Source organism: Uloborus diversus, chromosome 7, assembly GCF_026930045.1.
Source record: "Uloborus diversus isolate 005 chromosome 7, Udiv.v.3.1, whole genome shotgun sequence".
NCBI lineage: Eukaryota > Metazoa > Arthropoda > Arachnida > Araneae > Uloboridae > Uloborus > Uloborus diversus.
In genome coordinates, this window is record NC_072737.1 from 120,002,402 (window position 1) to 120,025,917 (window position 23,516).

At 32.3% G+C, this 23,516-nt stretch overlaps 2 protein-coding genes across 4 annotated transcripts in view; one reads left to right on the forward strand and one right to left on the reverse strand.

Moving 5' to 3' along the window:
- Positions 1–13,278, reverse strand: part of LOC129225707 (trans-Golgi network integral membrane protein 2-like) — a 49,871-nt gene extending 36,593 nt beyond the window's left edge. For all 3 annotated transcript variants that reach the window (XM_054860190.1, XM_054860189.1, XM_054860188.1), the window contains exons 1-2: positions 12,577–13,278; positions 11,153–11,308 (exon numbers count right to left, since the gene is read on the reverse strand). In XM_054860190.1, the coding sequence (XP_054716165.1) occupies positions 11,153–11,308; positions 12,577–13,084 (664 nt within the window). In that variant the 5' untranslated portion in view covers positions 13,085–13,278. The remainder of the gene's footprint in view (positions 1–11,152; positions 11,309–12,576) is intronic.
- A 272-nt stretch (positions 13,279–13,550) lies between these two features.
- The window catches only part of LOC129226575 (neurocalcin homolog), a 113,502-nt gene continuing 103,536 nt past the window's right edge, over positions 13,551–23,516 (forward strand). The window contains exon 1 of the mRNA XM_054861194.1: positions 13,551–13,627. The gene's annotated coding sequence lies outside the window, so the exon portion shown is untranslated. The remainder of the gene's footprint in view (positions 13,628–23,516) is intronic.

Genomic DNA, 23,516 nt, shown 5'->3' on the forward strand with positions numbered 1-23,516 from the left:
GCCAGCTCAATCATTTCCAGCCGACTGCAGTTTTGTGTTTATTAGCACTCATCAGCCCGGCATAGGAAAGTGACTGAGCTGGGGATGGAAAACCTCTTAAGGAAGTCTAGAGTGCCAAACAAACTGGTAGCTAATCTAGAATCAGCGCTGACCAGACGAGTGACCGAAGCAATGTTTCGGTTCAACTCGAGTTGAACTTCATGATTCAAAAAATTTCTATCGATTTACAGCTCAGCTTATCCTTTCTTGAAAAAATTCCTTTAACATTCCAAAGTGAACTAAAAGTTAGTGATGAGTTAGACGAGTTAAAAATCCCGAGAGAGAACAAGTGATGACACCAACATTATGACTTCTGAGGATATTTTAGCTCAAATTCAATCTAAAGCAGATGTAAAAACTGAAGTGACACTGTTAACAACAAATCTAATGAAGTCAACGACAACAACAACATAAATCTAAGGAATTTCAAGCTTTTTACATGCAGAAAAATTTTAAACACTTCCTGAAGCCAGGGGTGCAAAGAGCAATATTTTTCATGCCACAAGTATTTCTTGACAACAAGATGGTTCAGAGCAAATGAAAAAAATTTTTTTCGGTACTACACAGAAATAAAAAAAATAACAAAGGAGGTAGACAGGGTTGTCCTATTTTGTCCACTCCGAAAAAAACTTCCTGGACAAAATGTTATTTTGTCCACTTCATCAGTAAACTGAAAGTTTTGGGTTGAAAATTTGAAGCTTGAAAATAATAAATAATTATATAGATGTTTTCCCTATTCAAGTAATATTTTAATATAAAAATAGCATACATAAATCTGTACATAAACAACTGATGGTAAAATATTTTAAAGTGAAAATAAAAAAAGTAAGATCAGTTGAAGTTTATGTAAGTGTGTTAATAAATCAAATGAGTGTTGAAATAAATTATAATGCATATAATAGCATTAATAAAACAAGCACATCAGCTGTAAGTTTTAAGATGTTTATCTGTGATGTGGAGGTTCACTGCCCATAATAAGTGCATTTATAAAATTAAAAAGTAGAAATAAAAAGTTTTTAAAGATTGAAGTTCCAAAACATTAAAATCATATTCGAAAAAAAAAAAAAAAAGAAAAGAAAAACTAATTAATACTAATAAAAGAAAAGTTAGCATGAAGTGAAATCTGTTCTTTCAATTCATATACAAATGTGATGATCAGCAACAAGCTCTGACTAGGCTGTTCCCTAGTCAATTTATTAGTCCCCAATGAAGATTAATGACCCTTATAAAACTATCTACCTTCTTGTCTATTATACTGCCGTGTGCAGGTAAACGGCAGTAGCTGCAGAAATGAGTTTTCGAGATATTTGAAGAAATGTGTGGCGGATACAATACAAACAATAGGAAAACGTTGGAATAGGACGTTTTTTTCGTGCCTTTTTTTCAGCGGCACCCAAATAAGCGAACTTGTACAATAAAGATTAAGTACAATAGATGACAAAAATGCAAAAAAAAAAAAAAAAAATTGCAGTAACTGCCCTTTACCTGCACACGGCAGTATAGCCTCTTCCGTTACACTATTCTGAATACCCGCAAACCTACTAAAGTAGTAATTTTTCTTAATTTGTATGACCCCATTAAAATATCCGTAAAATATGCCAGTACATAAATATTTTACTATGGGTGACATCAATAAAAATTCGAAAAATGTAACAGTTATAAAATAACTTTAGTCTATAAATCTTCGTTTTGTATGTATGTCTCCAAGCATTTCATTTGACTTTCCCATTGAGTTTACTTTCTACTATTGTATATAATAGTCTAATCATGCACAATAGCATATTCAAATTGTTAAATTTTATTACTTTTAAGTAAATTATGATCTAAAATTAGCTGCACCAATGTGTAATTAAAAATGTTTTTAGATTTATGAAATTCTAAAGCTAATGTGATTCTATTTTAATTAAATGATTAATTCATAATAGAAAATGTATTATAATAATACATTAATATTATTACACCATAACAATAAATTTACGTACGTATAATCAATTTATGTTTCATTTTGTCTAGTTTCTTCTGGCGTCCTGAACTTTTTACAAAAAAGTGGACAAAATAGCAACCCTGACTGGTGCAACCGCGGTGAGTTTCCAAACTTACCCTTTGCCTCAAAACTTTTACAATTTTTTTCAGAAACATCGATAAAAACAAAGATTAGCTCTCATGGTACAAAATTCCCTGGGAAAAAATTGGAAAAAAAAAACATTTGGGGGCAAAATTGAAAATTTCACCGGTTTTCCCCTGAAAATTTTAACTATGTCATTTTTGCTGACAATTCCAGGTTGTTACACAGGGTGCGTACACACTTCTTTAAAAGAAAAGTAAGGAGTTGTAAGAACCGAAAAATTAAAAAAAAAAAAAAGTACCTCAGAATAGAATAAAATAGGTGCACACATTTTCAAATTCAATCTATTAGAGGATAATGAAAAATATAGAACATAAAAGATACAACAAAATTCCTAAAAATATGACAAAAAAATGTGTGTGTGTGTGGGGGGGAATCAAAAACTAGCAATCAGATTAAATATCTTTTAATTCCGAACTTTTTTCCTTTATTTTTACATTCAAGGAATTGATTTCTATTTTTCAGTTAGTGTTTTCCTTAGTTCATGTGATTGAATGAGCAACTTAATGTCCTTTAATATTTCAGCCTCATCTGCCAAATGATTTGCTCTTGCATTTGTTTCCATTATGTCTTTTTGGATAAACATTTTTTTCTTTAAAAAAAAAAATACTTTCTTCTCTAATACATTACGTTTTTCTTGTTTTGTTTCATTTTTTCCCTTTGATTTTTAATTTTCCAAATGCTGGGTCTATTTTGCTTTAGCGGATGTAACAGCTGTCTTCATTTCTTTGGTTATTTGTATGTCATTAAATGACACAGACAATTTACTAAATTCATTAATTACATGCAAGAAATGTGTTAACAGCAATTAGTTATTTCAGTTCAGTTTTATCACTTTCAGATGGCCAATCGTATTGGATTTGTTAGTTGCGTTGATGGAAGTGGCTTCCTAGAAAGAGAGCCGAGATGGGGTTGTATTCGCCCCCTCCCCCCATTATGCAAGAGTTCTCTAAACAAGGTTTCGGATTAACGAAGTTGCCACCTAGTGGAAATAGAGCACTTGCAACCATTTGACTTTCCACCAGCAACTGCAATCTTGCCCTGCAGCTCAGGAGATCACTACGAGGAAATTAAATTCGTTAAGATACTGCTGCTTGCCCTACACAGCTTAGGAGATGAAGTGAGTGCAAGTGCTCTATTAGAAAAACGAGAATCTGATTTTTTAAAATAATGGCAGAGTAAAAATAAGGAAATGTAAGCACTTATAAGGCAAAATATAAAAGTAAGGATTTGTAAGGACCTGTACCAACCCTGTGTTAATGTTTTAAAGGAAGAGTTACCACTAGCCCAATAAAAAAAGACTAATAAATATATTTGAAAAACCATGATAGAATGAAGCCGCAAAAGTGGAAGCAGCGAAGGACTGTAAGAATTTTTTTTTTGGATGTAGCAGAAGTTTTTGGATCAAGTAACAATATAAGCAATAAAAACTAACACATAACAGTAAAATAAGTAAATAGTTCACTAAAATATTTATTTTAAGAAAACAAATACCAATATAATGTGTAGTTTTTTTGCACTTTTAAAAAACTATTTCTTGAGTAGGGCAATTCCAACTGCAACATATGTGACATTTTTACTTTTTTTTCAAAATTCTTTTTCATTAGCTTGGCATCAAAAAAATCAAGCATTGATTAATATTTTATTTTCCAACCTTTTATAAAACAATTACAAGCTCACTATAATTATTTTCAGTATTCTTTTATTCAACTTGTAACATCTGTGACAACTGAAAACTCAAGTTGTCACATTGTTATAAGTTTTATAAAATTGATAATTAAAATATTGAGAATAATTATTGAACTGTTTTATAAAAGGATATAAAATAAGATCATATTAACTGAAGCTAATAAGTTCCTAAAATACCCAACAGAAGGAAGACAACAATTCCCAAATAAAAATGAAAGATTCCGTTACAAATGCCAACTAATTTAAATTAGAACAAGGCCATCAGTATGTTAGGCCTTTTTCCGTTATAGAAAGTGTCTTGCACACTGTCACTTGGCGACTTGTTGTCTAACTACCTTGGCGAAAATGAAAGATTTAAGCTTATATCGTCACCACAGTTGCTCCTCTTTCTCTAATTTTGCATTTACAACAACTTTCAATATTTATTTATGTCTCAAAATATTTATTTAGCTGATTATGTTGCATGTTAAAGAAGTATTTAAAGTTTATTTTGCAAAATTCGTTTCATAGGATTTATCGTATTTTTTAACTGACTTCGAAAAGGAGGCGGTTATCAGTTCATACTGTATGTATGTTTTTTTTTTGTTTGTCCACTCACAGCGCCTCACCTAGTGAACCGATTTTGATGATTATTTTTTTAATCAATAGGGGATGGCTCAACTTAGGTCCCATTACTTTGTTTGACCATATTTGTCCTTTAGAAAAAAAGTTATGGACAGAAAACAATAAATTTCATGCAATTTCCCTATTAGATCTGCTTAGCCTTCACAATGCTACCATCAGGTTTGCCTCAACTACAGTACTGCCGTGCTAAGGACAGATGTGGTATCTGCAGTTGAGCTCAAAATGAGAAATTCACGGTTAAAGTTTTACAGCTCATAATTTTTTAACTGTAACTGAATATAAAATTTAACCTACCGTAACTTATTTATAACTAGTTGATCTAACATACATGAATAAGTTTTTTGAGAAAGTTATTTTTTATAATAAATAAATGTAGTTACTATACATTTTCTCCTAACTAACGTGTTTATTTACTAAGGTATTTTTGCCGTAAGTGAATATTACTAGGGATATTTAGCAGTATCTGCTCAGATACGACAAAAGTAGCTTAGTAAAGTGCTATTTAGAGATAACAATCGGGAGCGGTGGCTTAGCAAAATTATGTTTCTGCACTTAACTAAGCAATGAATATATTATGATATAGTTCATGATATTCATATTATATGAATTTCCGTTTACTAGACTCCGCGTAGACAACTTTTTATTCGTCAATAAAATACTTTATTAAGTAAGGCATGTGTCTTTATAATTGATAAATGCAATAAATTGAAATATTATTTTTGTTTTACATTTATATATTACATTTTTTATTATCTTCAATAACATGAACTTATAGAATGTAAAAGATATTTATTGAATACAAATCACAATACAAAAAGAAAACATGACAATGTGCTTAAAGTGCAAATAGAAAATCTTAACAAGTGCAATAATTAATCATTTTTGTCGCTTACTGGCAACTGATTCCAAAACGCAAAACGACTTTGCGGTATTATACCTTTTTCCGAATTAAGAAGATTTTTGATTATGTTATTTTTTCTCGATAAAGTGATCCCAACTGCATGTTCATAATGTTGAGGCAGTTTAATGGCATTTTTCAACATTTTGATGTTTAAAAAGTCAAGTTCTTCCCATGTAGTATCTTTATAGTTTTTTTTGTAGAACAAAATGTTCTTTCCTCTTTCCGCCCGCAAATGTACGATATCACGTAAATAGGGCAAATTGTAGTTATCAGTTTTTCCCTTGTTGTTAGTCATAATTGATCTCGGGTCACCTTTTGTTGCCCTTGATGCATTTCTGTTATTATTTTTTCTTTTTACAGCATAGTCTTTCCACTTGAAAAAATCATTTGGTTGCATTTCCACCACATTAACTTTTGCAGATGTAGATTTCACCGCATTTTTGAAATCGTCAAAATCGTAAATCTTTATTGTTTCATGGATTGCTTTCTCAACCTGGTGATGAAATGAATCACAGGACATAAAAGTGTGCCCTGGCTCAAAGTACTTGATTTCAATTATGTCTGCATCAATGTAGATAGAATTGATGCAGAACACAAGAAAGCTTAGGAAAGCCCAATTTTTATTTTGCGATGAGCAATTATCCATCCATAGTACAATTTGCTTCATATCCCGACACGTCGTTATGAGAAACTTATATACCGTGCTTATAATTTCTTCTTTATTTCGGCCTCGTATGGCATCATGCCATAAGCATGCAACAGTCGGATTGTTTGATTTTTTCCCTACTGGTACGAAACTTTCATTGTAAACAGTTAATCTTCGGCTGAAAATAACAGATTTGAACATCTCACACCTGGGAAGCATAATTACTTTTTCCACGTCGACAGAGTATTTCATAACTTTGTCTATTGCACCCTCATCCGCATCCTTTTTATACTCCGCTCTAGCTGTAGTAGCTTTTTTAATGTGATTGTTCCATGCATTACAATGGCTGCAATCTATTTTATGATGGTCTTCTGCATGTTCATGCAATATGAAATGCTCGCATAGTTCGCATTCTTCGTTACCTAACTTAACGAACGATATATTCATCTTCGATACTTCTTTTCTATATAACTCGTACGAACAAGAATCAGGATGTCTTTTTGTGAAGTCATGATACATTTTTTTAACGGTTAAGTCACTTGGCAAATAACGTCTGTTTGGGGCGTGCTCTCTTCTATAATGAGCAATTTTAGGTTCGAAGGATTCAATATGTTCAATGAGTGACTCATGATTATATTTATTCTTTGGAGCCCTTCCTCTTCTCTTGTCAAACTCGGGAGATATTTTACTTTTCTGTCTAGAGAGAGTTTGTAATATTGAGTCGTTATGTTTTTTATATCCTAAGGTTGCAAGAAAAAATATTTTACAAACCTTTACAGTGGTACCTTCATTTGTTTTCAAATAAAACGTATTTGTATTGGAACGTCTTGAGTTAGTCCCGCAAGTCTTTCGTTTAACAGGCATTTTGCTGACCATGTTGAGAACAAAAGATTTTCTGCCCTCTACAGAACTAATGGCCCAAAATTGCTCATTTATTTCAATTCGCCTATTCTCTGGGATGTTTGTTCTGCACATAAATTTGCAACTTTCACTGCATGGAGCCAATATAGGGTGAGATTCTTTAATCCTCTTCAGCTTAATGTCATTTCTTTCTTGAATGGAAAAATCAAATTTTTTCCTTTTTCTTGAATTCCCCTCTTTAGTTATTAGACTTGAACATTGAAATTCTTTCCGTACATTAAAGCTGTCTGGATTTTTTAAAGGCTCATTACCTATCGGTACACTGTTAACAAGTTCAACTTGATGTTCTTCAAACTGGCTGGGTGAAGATTCTATTGACTGCTTTTTATTTCCTTCCTTGCCACAGTTATTTTCAGGGTTTGCGACTAATATTGAAACAGATTCTTCAGTGGTTAAAGTATTTGTGGAATTTACTGAAGTGAATATGCACTCCTTTGTGCGATTTGAAGGCCAACATGAGCTATCTTGATCAGAAGAATTAGGTGGCAAGGAACAGTCATTACTTATTTCACAAACATTGTCCAGTTCTTCTTCGCAAATAAAACTAGCAAAATCTCCAATGCGACAAGACATACCTTTTGGCGATTCTCCATTGTCATAATTAACGTCTACATTAAGACTAAAAGGTGTATTTACATTACTCTGAATGTGACTGGAATCTTCTTCAGAATTAAAACTGATAGACTTAGCTGTCGCTAAATTTTTTTGCCAAAAATCTGACAAAATTTCCCTTCCGGAAAATACCATTGTCTTGTTCATGCATTAGAACTGTAAAAGCAATAGTTGTATTTTCATTTCCAGATTACTCAATTTAATGTGTACGAAAATTTTAACAGCAGACGATGTTGAAGGAAAGTAAAATAAGAATGTAAAAGAATAAAATAAATATTTAGCTAAAATAAATCGGAAGTATAATTTTTGCAATTATTACTTACGATTTGATAATTGTATCTTCACAGATAGTGACTAATAAAATAATTTTTTTCAAGATCAATCATATTAGATTAAAGTATTTTGGTTTCAACATTTATTAACTGAGCGAAAAGATAATTTTTACAACAGACGATATTTAAATAAAAACAAACATTAAAAGAATGAAATCAAATTTTTAGAAGAGGAATCGGACATGAACATTTACAAACGTTTCATTTTTAAAAATGTCTGTCATAAAACAAATATTCTAATACAAAGATTTCAATATTTGAACAAGCATTAGTTTAAGATCTTAATTATTTTATTATCGGTCCACATCAACTGATCAATTCATAAGGGGAATGAAATTTTAGAATTCCAGCTCAATGAACTGCAACACTCTTAAGGTTTGGATTGCTAAGGCATAAAAGTCGTATCTACATCATACTAAGGGAAAAAAGGGTAACTACACAGATACCACTTAAGATGCTTAGTATTTGTCACTTACGTTGAAATTACCTTAGCAAACCATGCAAAATGAGCAGATACCACTTTTTTTCGAAGAATTTATTTTATATTTCCCGTTCGAATATCAACAAAAAAATTTATATATAGATAAAGTAAGATGCAAAGGATAACCTGGTGACAATAACTCATTTTTGATAAAATGTGCAGATACCACATCTGTGCTTAGCACGGCAGAGTAGTATTTTTTTCGTTATCATCTATGCCAATAACAGATGATGGGGGTTAAGTAAGAAAATACAGAATTGCATCATTAGCAACTTGAATGCTGTGAAATGTAAATTAGTTAGGAAAAACGTAATACTTAAATGGTTATAATTAAATTAACTACACATTAATTCCAAAGAGGAACAAAGATAAGTTTTTAGTGCCAATCGCTTAAAGTTTAACGCGTGTTTATAGTTTTTTTTAGTATGGAGCATTTTTATGAAAAAAATAAGGCGAAGTTTCGTGATGGTAAATTCTTACTATTTCTGAAATACCTACATTTACACTTAAAAGAATGAAATTAAAAAATTTTGAGGAAAAAAAATAGAACCGATTTTAAAATTGATTTTAAATTTTTAAAGTTAAATTGCATTGATGACAACGTGTTTGAATAACGATATAAATGTTTCGTTCGTAACTTTGAATGAGTTTCTGAAAAAAATATGAACGAAGCATGGTTACACTGGATTTTACATTTTGTTTTTGCGCCAACTTCAAAAATTATGTTTAAAAGCATTATCGATGGTGTTTAAAGAATAAAATTATTTTTCACTTTTTAGAGCAATTTTGAAGTCGGTTCTATTTTTTTTTTCAAATTTTTTTTATTAACATATTGTTTTTATTACTTGGTGAATTATTTTACTTTTAATGGTATAACTTAATGATTTAGACAATTACATTTCATTTTTAAGGAACTTCTACCCTTGTTTCATGGCTTGTTTTATTTAAAAGGCAACAAAATAATGGTATAACCAAATAGATATGGTTACTATGTAGCTTTGGAGAAATCGAGCAACAATAAATAAAATGAAAAATAATCGATAAGATTAAGATTTGGTCGTGACTTACATACCATGTTTCACGTAGTACACCCATTCTCAAGAATATTTATACATGCATGCAAAGTTCTCCATCCCATTTCACCTCCTTAAAATTGAAATCTTTAAAAAATTCTTTCTTAGCACATGCTTATGTTACAAAATAGACCTATTTTCAAAAAAAAAAAAAAAAAAAATCAGTGGTACAGATGTGATATACCCCCCCCCCCTCCCTTGGCGAGGATAGAATTTTTAGCTCATTTCGAAAATCGCCAACGTTGGCGATAAAACTTTTTCCGGTAGCCCTAGTAACCCTGCAGAATATACCTGGGAAGTACAGATGTGAACTAATTCTTTTCACACGTGTGTCCGTGGAGGTAGGTGCACATATGTTCCGCTCTTAGGGGGATTTTACGACGTGGTGTTGTTTCGTGCAATATACCTTACAGGAATGCTTATTTTGTGTTAGTTTAAATTCAGTAGTTGTGTTTTGAAGTAAAAACATTAGAAAATGCCAGTTTCTTCAAACTTGAAGGTTAATGAAAAGTTAACTCCAACGTGGTGTGTATCTGTAACGTGCCATTGTCATATGATGTATTGTTTTAGACTGAGTGTGAATATTTATACCATATAAAAAGGTAAGTTCTTTATTTTAGAATTCAAAAAAAAAAAAAAAACCTCTCACTTCCAAAATTCTTTGTTTTTACAAATCCTTGAGGGGTTCTTGTAGTATACATAACTGTGATCATACTCCGACTGTAATGTATATTAACAGTCGGAGGGATAACGGACCGAGCGAAGCGAGGTCCTGGTGAGCCAGAGGTCTCATAGTACTTTTGTAATGATACCGAGGCAGGGCCGGCGAGCCGAGGTCTCATTACAAAAGTACTATGAGACCAAGGGCTCGTATCCCGGAGAAATGATGAAAAAAAAAATAATGCATTAATTTCAACTTGTAATTAATACAATAATTTTATTTCATTGTATTTTAATATGTTTACAAAAAACCCCGGCCCTGTACATTTTTGAAGCATATATTCGTGATGTTTTTTGTTGTGCTTTTATGTTGTTTTTATATATATTGTGTTCTGAAGTGCTTTGATCATGTTTTCTTATCTGATTTTTTCCTGTTGGCGCTAAAAAAGCATCGCTAAGAACGATGTATGACATATGTCGTCATACATCGTTTTCTTGGCGACGCTTTCTTGGCACCAACAGGAAAAAGTCGCCAAGGGTGGGGTATATCACATCAGTTCCAAATCAGTTTTTGTAGCCGTAGTAGTTTTGGCTGTGCCTTGAAAGTCAGTCAGCACAAGCTATTTTATATATATAGATAAAGAGCAATTGCAATTTTTGAGTGTTGCAATCAAGAAATCATATGCCTATTTAATTATTTTTTTTTAGTGTGAATCAAGTAAACAGCGATTAAATTGATTTTTTTTTAAAACTGCAATTTCTCAAGTTTTAAACAGAAATTGGTTTTCAATAATTGTTCAGATACTCATCTATAACTCTTTCACAAAAGGAGATATTTTGTAACATAGATAACTATCATAACATTCAGCAGTTAGTTGCTAAAACAAAAATACTAGGAGCCTATGGCATTTTTGTATTTTAACTTTGGATCCCTGGTAGACACCTTGCTTAATGTTCTATGTCTATTTTTCAATGTGATGAAATGTTTTAAAAAACATTAACAAACATATGAAATATCAATTAATTATTTTGCAATGATGAAACTTTACCATTTGGAGCTCCTACAGATTGCACTTGTGGGGATATTTCATCCTTAGCTCCAATAGATGGTTGCAAATCATTCTGATCCTGAACAACATCAATCTTATTTTGATCAAGATGCTTCACGTCATTTTGATTTTCAGTGCCAGCACCGATTGCAGCTTCTAAAAGTACAGAAAATAACATCAACATAGTAATGTAATATTTTTTACTGTGACACAAAAAAAATTTCTAAATATTATTCTAAGGAAGTGGCAGCACTAGCCATGCGAAAAGTGGAACAACGCAGGTCTTTGCAACTGATGAGGAAGATACATTTCTAGTCATGCCTAAACAATAAAAGTTTGAAAAGAGAATTTACATTTCTGCGCCACTTCCTATCTTTTTACACTATGACCAGAGTTACAATTCATACACAACACAATTTTGCAATAATTTATTTTTATAAATTAATTACATTTTTGAAACCAATATCCAGACCTTGCTAGACCATGATTTTGCAATCTTAAGGTTTTATGGATTCTTTGCACAAAAAAAAAAAAAAAAAAAAAAAAAAAACTATAAAGGCAGGGGATGACGGGACTTGATGAACTGGTTGCAGTTATTTTGATAACTATTGCTGTGTTTTGTTTTAACTTTTGACCAAAAAATAGCACCTACGGTCAAGCTTCATTTTTCTAGAAACAGAAATTCTTAATTTCTGGAATGGAACGCCAAACTTTGCAAAATAATAAAATACAGAAATATATATAAGTTCTAATGCATGCAATGAAAAGGGGCTTCGGGCATTTAAAATTATGCCCCTGAAATTGCTGATTCGTCAAACAAAATTTGACGAACAAGGAACCTTTATAGGAGATAACAGAGACTCAGTGACCTTCTATCAGAGCACCTCTGCCGATAGTGCCTGGGGCATTCCAAGGTATTTTTGACATTTATGTAGAGTCCGTAACGTGACCTTTTTTGCCATAACTTTTTAATTTACCATTTGATTTGCATATTATTTTAATTTGAGCTGTTGTGTTGGTAAGAAAAGATCAAAATAAAATAATATGCCAATCAAACAGTAAATTAAAAAGTTATGGCAAAAAAGGTCACGTTACGGACTCTACATAAATGTCATAAATACCTTGGAATGCTCCGCCTACAAATCTTTAACGAAATCACATGGTACAAGTATATTGAACAAATTTTAATTTAGAAAGCGTTGTATCAGTAGTGCTCAGTAATACTACACTACTGAAAGAAAATTTGTTCAATATAACAGTACAATGTGACTCAAAGGATTGGTACGACAATAATAGTATTTGTTGGTCATAAATAGTATAAATAGTATTAAATAATTTTAGAAACTGCCATGTGGTCCAAGGAGCCCCATCTCCCACTACTAGTTACCAAAAGAAAGATAAATTTAACTATAAAAGAAGCCTACCAATATGATGACGTACTTGATAGCTCCAAAAGAGAACTTTACACAATATTTCATACTGAGAAGCACAGGCAAGTTTACAAACAGTTCTATCAGCAAGTTTTCCACCAACATAACCTTCAATTTTCGGTATAATATTACTAGAATTAGCAAAATCAGTGCAAACATCCGAAGACAGCCGATAAGAAATTTTAGGGATGGACTTTGGATCTATGGTAGTACATGTGGTATTTACAAAATTTTCTAAAATTTCGGCACATAAAGTTTGCGTTTCAAAAGTTACATTTGCACCATCACATTGGCTGAGTGGTTCGGATAAAAAATACCAACCACGAGCTGAAGGAGCAAACGGTTTGATATTCTTTGGTAAATCACATTTATTTGAAGTAACATGAACAAAAAAATTATGAAAAGGTTGAACAATAGGAGCAGTTGAAACACATGTGAAACAGAAGATTAAAATAAATAACATAATTAATGCAAAGTCACTGGCGCGGTTTTTCATATTCATTCTTCACTATAGTACAACAAATTAAATAGACACTGAATACCGTATACTTAAAAAGTTACGTGAAAATTGAGTTTATAGTAGAGTATATCGTGGGAAGAAGTATCATTTAATGCCGACGTACACGAATCTGAGATCATGACTTTTTTCGTAAAGAATGATATAACGTTTATTTGACGTAAATAATCATAAATATGTTTCGCTTAGCAAAAATGCAAAACAGCGCATGCGTACTTTTTCGTAAGTCTTCTTCACAGTTAAACTACTGAACCTTCAAATAATACTACCATTCAATGATAAAACACGTTTTGAAACATAATAAACTTCCTTGAAAATTTCTTTTTCTATAGTTTATTTAAACTCTTGTGCTCCTATCAATTTTTCAAATTCAATATTTAAATTTATGTTTTCTTTGAAGTGTATTAAAAACACTCCTACTATAGCTTCAAAAAGACTTAAAACCCTTTACCGTGAATTAGTTGATCATCTATCAGAAAAAGGAAAATTCACTGAGAAACATAGTTCCCTTTCCCACTGAGGGACAAGGTAGGAATTTCAATTTCTTTTAGTCTTCCAGCTGTTTATAAAGCAAAAACTTAATCCGTTGCATTCTAAAGCTGATGCTTTCGATCCGGTCTGCTACGCTACACATAATTGAAAGATTTCAGTGTTTCCTGAACACGTCCTCGAACTGATTTTCTGACTTATTTATTTTTAATTTAAGTTCTTTCTTTCTCAGTTAAGTTTTATTGATAAGGCAGATTTATTGTAGGTTTCTAAAACTGGATTATAATTCTTGCCCTAAATTTATCAACGTATTTTTGATCGCGAAATTTGTCATTATAAATTTGAGTAACACTATTCACTTGATTTATGTCCTATGTCTCACAACGTTTGACAGGGTATTACTGTGTGTCTGAAATCATGTATGCAAGTTATTTTGCAAATTTTGTATATTACAGCCCAGTTTTTTACACATTTATACCTTCTGACTTTTCTACTTTATAATTTTTTTCACTAATCACAGCATCTGATTGATAATTCAGATGCATCAAATAAATTACTTTTAATTTTGATGGTCAAAGCACTTTACTTGAATTTTACAAGTATAATTTGCCTGATCAAGGCAAATTATACTTGCCAACCAAATCATACAAACCAACTGTAAGTCAAGTTTAGTTGTTTAGTACGCATTAAAATGTTGAACTTCAATAAAAGTATTGACCACATTGTGCAGGTTATTCTTTTGCTAGAAAACATTTGTCTTCATGTCAAATAAAAGGTTATATGCATCCTTTAGTGTATCTTAAGTCATGTCTTGTTTCAAAATCTTAATACTGTTTGATCACTGATGATATGGAAAGGCAGGTGGAACCATACACATATTAGTTTGCAAGGTTGCCAGTATGGAATTCGAAACAAGCAGAGCTAATTTGAAATTAATGACAACTTTTTCCCCCTTGTAGACTCATTCAAATAAAATAATCTGAATTAGTTGCTTGCCAATCTTCTACTGCAAACACGATTGGACATTATGGGTAATTGGTGCATTTATTTCTTATTAAAGTGTTAAAATTTTGTGTAGTAAGAATATAGTAATAATATTATGTCTACACCAGTGGTCCTAGGTCATTTAAATAGAAGTTTGTAAAACAATCGTCAAAAATTAAAGATGCAGATGTAATGCATATGTTATTTTTCAAATATTTATTTAAGGCAAACAAATTAGTAACAACTTTCATTGGATTTAATTATAGTGATGTGCATCCAAAAATATCCAGTGGGTAGGCAAATTTTTTTGGGGTATTTATTGAAGACAAAGCGCAGTATCAGGTTCATTGATGTATGGAGTCATTGTAAACGGGATTGGATTGCTAGGGATGGCCTGCATCTGAGCTCTACAGGGGTCAAAATGGTTAGTGGATTAATTTTAAGGGCTTCGGAGTCAAAAAACTAAGTTGGAATGGGGGGCATGGTTCAAGTATCAGGTATCGAGAGAATGAAATTTTTTTGGGTATTGCTAGAAATGGAAATAAAGTGACGAACAAGAGTAGTAATGTTAACAATTGTAATTTAGGAAATTTTAGGGTGTTAAATAAAAGCAACTTAGGCATGCTTAAAGTTTTCTATACCAATGCTCGCAGTATTAGGAACAAGATGGATGAATTGAAAAGCATAGTTATGGATGAGAAGTTGGATGTTATTGGAATTACAGAGACATGGGCTACCGATTCTGATGCAGAGTTATTACATATTGCTGGGTATAATTTGTTCAGACAGGATAGAGTAGGTAAAAGAGGTGGTGGGGTTTTATTTTATGTTAGAGACAATTTTATTTGCAATGAATTGGTCATAAATGATAAGCCTACTGATATTGATATGGTTTGGCTGGAGTTGATGAGCAGTAAGGGCAAAAAGCTACGCTTTGGAAACATTTATAGGCCACCTAATTCAAACCAGGGACAAGATGAACAGATGTACCGTATTATTAGTGACATGTTCAGTAAGGGATCCGTTATCATAATGGGGGATTTCAATTTTCCGGGTATTGATTGGAATAATTTTTATCCTGGTAATGGCAAAGAAGAGGAATTTTTAAAAGTAATTGGTGACTGTTTCTTAGATCAAGTTGTAACTCAGGGAACTCGTGAGGAGGCCATTTTGGATCTAGTTTTTTGTGACATAGGTAGTTTTGTTCAGGGGTTGAGTGTAGGGGAGCATATTGGAGATAGTGATCATAACAGCATTAGGTTCCGGGTTAAATTTGAAGTGTGCAAAGATGATAATTTTAGGTTTGTGCCCAATTTCAGAAACACCGATTTTGTTGCACTTAGGCAGAGCTTGAAAGAGGTTTTTTCGTCAGGGTTGGAAAATAGCGACGTAGGTCAGCAGTGGACGCAATTTAAGGATAAACTTGCTAAAACCGTTGGGGACTATGTTCCATTTAGGAGAAAAGGTGTTAGTACCAAAATTTGGCCCATGTGGTTCTCCAGGGAGACTAAAGAAGCTCTTAATTATAAGCAAGCCACTTTTCGTAAGTTTAAAGAAACTGGTCAGAGTGCGGAGAGGCTCCAGTATGGTAAGGCAAGGCGAAATTTTAAGTATTTGGTACGGATTCAGAAAAGGGAATTGGAGCAAAGGCTGGCAGATGACATTGATGGGAACCCTAAGAGGTTTTTTGCTTACGCTAATTCTGGGAAAGCTCGAAACAGTCAAATTGGGCCTTTGGTTGATGAGTATGGAAATTTAATCCAAAACGATAGGGATATTGCGAATGTTCTAAATAACTTTTTTTCCAGTGTGTTTAACGATAACTGTATCTCAACAGTTGACACTAACAAGACAGAAGCTATTATACAGCTTGAGGATTTTGTATTTTCCAGGGAGGAGGTTTTATTTCATTTGAAAAAGATTAAAGCAACTAAAGCTCCGGGACCAGATAATATCTATCCAAAAATTTTAGTTGAATGTGCAGAGGAATTAGTGGATGTTATTTTGAATATTTTCAATGCTTCTTATAACTCGGGGACGGTGCCAGAGGACTGGAAGCTGGCTAACATAACGCCGCTCTTCAAGAAGGGGTCTAAAGGTATTGCTGGGAATTATAGACCTGTAAGTTTGACTTCGGTGATTTGTAAGATTTTCGAAACTTTGATCAAAATTAAGATCATGATGTTCTTAGAGACTAATAGTCTGTTGACTAGTTTGCAGTATGGTTTCAGGAAAGGTAAATCCTGTACTACTAATTTATTGCATTTCTACGACAAGGTTACCTCAGCTTTAGATAACAAAAAATGTGTGGATGTTGTTTATATTGATTTTCAAAAAGCTTTTGACAAGGTACCGCATGTTGCTCTTCTCAGCAAGTTAGCTGACATTGGAATAGGAGGAAAAACTTTACTTTGGGTTAGAAATTGGCTTACTGGTAGGAAGCAAAGAGTAGTTGTGAGAGGAAATCATTCTAATTGGAGTGATGTTTTAAGTGGGGTTCCTCAGGGATCAGTTTTAGGGCCTCTTTTGTTTATTATATTTATGAATGACATCAATGAAAATATTTCTGGAAGCATGAATTGTTTTGCTGACGATGTAAAAGTTATGGGGATTGTCGAAAATGAAGAACAAGTAGAACAGCTGCAAGAGGATTTAGACCATATTACTAAGTGGGCAGATAAATGGGGTATGGCAGTTAATGTAGGGAAATGTCAAGTGCTACACCTAGGTCATGGAAATAAGCGTATGAGATATCGTTTACAGGGTTCAGTCATAAATCAGGCAGAAAATGTAATGGATCTGGGTGTCTGTATAAATCAGGACTTCAAGTTTAGTCAACAGTGCAGTATTGCTAGTAACAAAGCCAACAAAATGCTTGGGTTCATCAATAGATCTATTTCAGACAAATCTAAGAAAGTTCTTCTGCCTTTATATAGGAGTTTAGTAAGACCTCATTTGGAGTATGCTGTTCAGTTTTGGTCGCCTTATCTGAAGAAAGATATTTTTGTATTGGAAAGGGTTCAAAGAAGGGTAACTAAATTAGTAAGGGGACTCTCAGATTTAGATTATGATACCAGACTTAATAGGCTTAACATGTATAGCCTGGAGCAAAGGAGAGTCAGAGGGGACATGATTCAGTTATTTAAATTTATCAATATGAAAGATGTAAATGGATTAAATTTTTGCGGGGAAAGCCAGACAAGGGGTCATTGTTTTAAGCTATTTAAATCTCAGGCTAACTTGGAAATCAGGAAAAACTACTACTTTAGCAGGGTCGTGGGCACTTGGAATAGCTTACCGGAAGAGGCGGTAATGAGCAAGGGAGTGGATAGCTTTAAGAGGGCCATTGATCTTCATTGGGGACTAATTAATTGACTAGGACCAGCCTAGCTGGGCCCAGAGCCTGTTGCTGGTCGTCACATTTGTATTTGTATTTGTAAATCTTCTGCAGAAATTCTACAGATTTTGGTGATATTTCTGCAGAAAATCTACAATCTTCTACAAACAATTAGAATCTTCTACAAAATCTTCTGCAAATATCTTCCAACTCAAGACGGAGTTTTGCACAAAACCAGCAAATTTCTTTAAATTAGAAGAACATCTAAAACCCTCGAAAATTACTATAGTTCGGCGGAAAGCTAGCGAAAAAATTTTGAATTCAATAAGTCATCTGCAGGAACTTTAGATTTATTTTGAACTTAAAGAAATCTGTAGAATTTGTACAAAATTATATCTTGAGTTAGAAGATATTTGTAGAAAATCAGCAGTTTCTGCAGATTTTCTGCCGAAATTTTATATTCTAAATCTGAAAATATTCTGGTTCTCCTTTTCCTTATTTTTCCCAATGGATCTTCATCCACTGCAATTTCCTTCGTAAACATATGTTTTGGAAACATGCCAACATTGAAACGTGTCTTCTTTGAGCTTTTAATCCTTTTGCATCCTTAATATATTTCAATTATTTAAAAAGTTTTGAAGTGTTTTATTATATGCTACCCTAACTCAACTAATTTTATTTATTACTTTAGTAATTTATTTATTTATTAACATTTTAATTGCTCTTTCATGCCATGTAATATAAACGTCGTTTGACACCTAGGTTCGGATTTTTATAAAATTTTGTATCTTTGCTTTTTCTATGCATTTTAGAAAGCATATAAAACATCTTTGGGGAATCTCAACCGGTTTAGATTCCACAGAAATGCAAAGCAACAGTGAAGTTTTAAAAACAAATTAAAATAAAAAAAACCTCCTGTATGAATCAATTTTGATTTAGGGTTCTTGATTATCCGAAAAGGTCACGTTTGTTGCCTGTGTGTGTGCAATGCTTGAAGTACTTACAGAACAATTTTGGTCAAATGATTTTACGTTGCATAACATAGACAAGTATTCTGCTTTGGAGCCTATAGCATGCACGATTTTAAAAGCACTCAAGCAATGAATAGCAATTTGGTTATGGTCTTCATTACTGATACAATGAATGGCAATTTGTCCAAAATACCGAATCTTGTCTCACAATAAAGGCTCCGTATTGGTCTATTCTGCCGCAGTATAGTTAACTTGTTTTTGTCTAAAAACTATGCACAGGTTGCATCTGAAGCATAGTTTTGTAAAATAAGTACACTAAAATCCCGATTATCCGCGAGCAGCTTATCTGCAGCCTTTTACACAAACTTCAAAGAAGAAAAAACTTCTTTTTTGGAGATGACTCATTGAATGTGACTTAACTAAAATGCACACATTTTAACTTCACAAGTGCAAAATCTATTTTTAGACATTCCTTTTTATATTTCATTCCTTTCCCTTCCAATGACCTCAAAAATTTCTAGATCACCGAAATCTGACTCACTGAGACCTTCTTACTGCTTTAGACCTACACTACTTATTGATTTTTAATCTGCACTACACACTAAGTTTTATAACCACATTACTTACGTGCCTAAATGTGATTGGACCAGACTTGAAAAGATTCCTCTTCACTCCCCTATATGTTTTTGGTGTAAAATAGCTTGATCTGTTTAGTTAATCTGATTGCACGATTTGCTGGCCATTTGCAGTGTTAAGGAATCCTTTTTAGCTTCATTTACTTGCATTTTTTACTTTCTCCTATATCTAATACTAGCAGTACCCGCACAGCGATGCCCGTACTAAAAATTTAATGGAAGCCCGTTGAATAAAAAAAATTGACACCCCTTCCCCCTCTAATGTGAAATGATCATTTTTCTTTGCGTAAAATGCGTACACGCCTTTTCAATATATATATATATATATATATATATATATATATATATATATATATATATATATATATATATATTTAAGTTTCTTTGGAATTTAAAACTTTTCGTCAAATCATTAAATTAGATTTACAGTTGCTTTAAAACTCTATTTAGCGAGTGAAGCGGTTTTTACTGCAATTTAAAATATTTTGCCAAATAAACCAAAAAAAAAAAAAACCATCAAATAATATCTTTCATATGTAAAAATAATTCCGCAACTCTATTGTTTATCGCAAAACTTGCCCAGCAACCACGCTATCATAATTGATCAGTGTAACGAAAAAAAAAAAAAAATCCCGTAGAACATTCAAAAATCGTCATCAGAAAAAAAAGAAAACGTTGTACATTTCACTCTCGGATAAAAACAAATCAAAAGTTTCTTTTCTTTCAAAACAAATTGCCAAAACAATGAATTACATTAACAGTTGCCTTGAAACAATATACCTTGACTGAACTGCTCAGTGCCTAACGCACCAAGCGATCACGCTGCCGGAACCCAGCCCTTTTGTGAGTGAAGCGGATATTTTTGCTTTGGCAATAAACAAACAAATTTTGTTTGTTTTGCCAAACAAACAAAAAGGTATAAAATCACATTAACAGTAGCTTTCAAATCTTTATATTTTAAGAGCTGCATTGCTCGGCTTTACCCGATCTACCTTGAGAATAAAAATTGTGTCAAGTGACATATATTCAACAATCAGATTTAAATAAAAGAAAAAAAAACACCATGCAAAATTACCCTTCCAAACAATGACAACAGATATTAAAATACTTTTAAGAAATTAAAATGCGAAAGATGGATTTTAAAAGCATAATTATGGAAACGCAAAAATAAAATGGTTTGACAACTTGAATCAAAATGACATATTTTGAAATACATTTAAACACGCTTGTAACTTTAATTCCTTTGAAGATAGAAGCTAATTTTTATGACCATAAGTCGACAGAGATCTAGAGTAAAAAATGTCACTTTTTCCAGTGGTGTCAAAAAGAAAACTGTGGGACAATTCTTCACTTTTTATTTATAGATTTAATGAAGAAAGTAGTGCCTAAATTTCGGCTAAAAACGCAAATTACTCCCATGGTAATTAAGTTAGAGCATTGAAACAAATTCTTTAGAACATGGAAAATTCTACCCTTTTCAATGATACATAATATTAATATGTACAAGTAATTTTTTACCCCTTTAATACAGGGTTGGCCGGATTGAACCCAATGGGTTTTTTTGAAAAAACCCATTTAAAAAACCCCATTATTTAGCCCACATTTCGGTTTTTTAAAATTTTCTGAAAAGTTTTTTAAAAAATGAATTAATTCAAACACTTTTACAATTTAAACTTCTATTTTATTTGTTCTTCACCACAGACAATGGACATAAAAAATGAAATTTGAACTTTAGTAGTATTTCTTAACTCTTAATGACGTTAAAAAAATACTTCAAAGATTTAAAAAATGTATATTTAACTTTTATCTTTAACTGGTCAATAAATAGCTCAAATTATCTTGACTAAGTCCTGTCCCGTCTGATTTTCTCAATATTTGTAGATTGTATAGACTAACTACTCTAGATAAAAGGCTTTCATGTGAATTATTTTCTACAACCCAACACGTCACAAATCTTGAATTAACAAGTTATATTTTTTTTAGAAATTAACAGGTTTTACAAATGGTCGGACAGAAAATAGAATAGGATGTACAGTATTTTCATTATCTTACAAAAAAGTTTAATATTTCTTTCTCTGTACACAGAAATAGAAAAACAGGCAACATAAAATTCAAGGAAATGTCTTGATTTAGCTGGAATTCAGTAAATAGGGATTTAAACTACTTAAGGTTCTACAGTAGTTTTGCATAACAAAATGAAATACAATAAAGTAAAATGCAAAAAAAAAATGTAGTAATTAAAAACAAACAATAGATTTTATCACTCAAGAAGTAAACTTCGCCTTAACTGTTGATAATCATGGAAACTAAAAAATCTGAAACTTCACCATTCTTTGGTTTCGTCGTCTTTCAAACTTTTCTTCAGAAAACGCTTAATTTTAACTAGTTTTTCAGCTTTTTTTTACTCCAAGACATATTTTGCTCTTTGTCCATATACTTATGCTACAGTATGCTACAAGTACCCTACATTTTTCCTAAAAAGAGACAAAAAATCCCACATTTCTTTTAAAAAACCCAGCTTTAGTTGATTTTTTTTTTTGGGTTTTGCCAACCCTGCTTTAATAGCCAATAATAGGCAGTTTACGTGAAATTTGGGCCTAAATTGGAATAAAAAATGAACTATTTATTGGATTTTTTTTTTGAATTATAGCCTATGTTACTCAGTAAGAAAACACCTTTCATATAGTGAAGGAATTTTTCAAATTGGTGCAGTGGTTCTGGATATTACCTCGAACATATAAACACACAAAAATCTGCCCTCTCTCTTTATAATATTAGTATAGATATAGAAGAAAGTGTTGGATTCGTGAAAATTTTCGAATTTTAACGGATAGGAAGTAACTGGCGGAATCAAACATAATTTGGTCCATATGTTACCCCTAACATGAACAGATGCTGGTTCAATTTTGGTCCCAATAGCTCAAACGGGGAATGAGCTATAGAATGTTTTTTGTCGTCACTTGTGACTGCTATATCTCAAGAAATAACGGACTAAATCAAACAAAAATTTATCCACAAGTAGCCCTTAGAAAGTACAAGAGCTGATTCTATTTTCACGTTGATAGCTGAAAAGGGGGTGGTACAGTTGAATCCTGCTACAACGCGATCCAACTTACGCGAAATGGCTACAACGCGAGTTTTTCACGAGTAAAGATTTTTTTATTGCAGACACAAATTGCTCGCCTGCAACATGAATATTTTCTGCAAAGGAGTGGCGGAGCCTTAAAATGGGCTTAGTTGGCATTAAACATTGGTTTGGTGAATGGACTTTCATCCCTTTAGCATTACTGGAAGCAGAAGTTCATATACTGTATTAGTCTGAACAACGATTTGCTTTAGTTTATACAAATGACCACTTCTTAACTTTTTTTTTTCATTTTACATATGAATGTTGATAAAATAGAATGGCTCTCAAACGAACTCTTTCATCTAAAGTTGGTGAAAGTAGAAAGAAAAAGAGAACATTTTTGCCCATTAAAGAAAAGTTCAATATTCTCGATATGCTTGAACAATTAAAAAGTGTTTCGAATGTAGCACGATAATTCGGTATGAGTGAATTTTCGATTCATATGATTTAAAGTCAAGAACAGGAAATCCGTAACATTCAGAACTTAGTTTTAATGCGGAACCTCACAGAGTAGTGTCTGAGCAAATATACAAACATCATGAAGATGGAAGCTGCACTTTCATTGTGACTTAAAGAGGCCAGAAAGAGTGGTGTTTCCACACAGCATAACATAAACCATCATCTTCATCATTTCAAAAATTTATTTAAGTTTATAATATCTACTGTTCAGTGCTATTATAATGTAGTAATGTACTTAATGTAAGTAACATACTGTTTTCATTCATGTCCCACACTGATCATTGATTTTGTGCTTAATAACAGTAATTTATGTTAAATAGTAACACTTTTTCTAAAATACAGTAAAAAGGCAGTTCTTTATAAAAGATAAGGTAATATATAGTTAAGAAATGGTTTGAAACAATTTGAGGCGTGT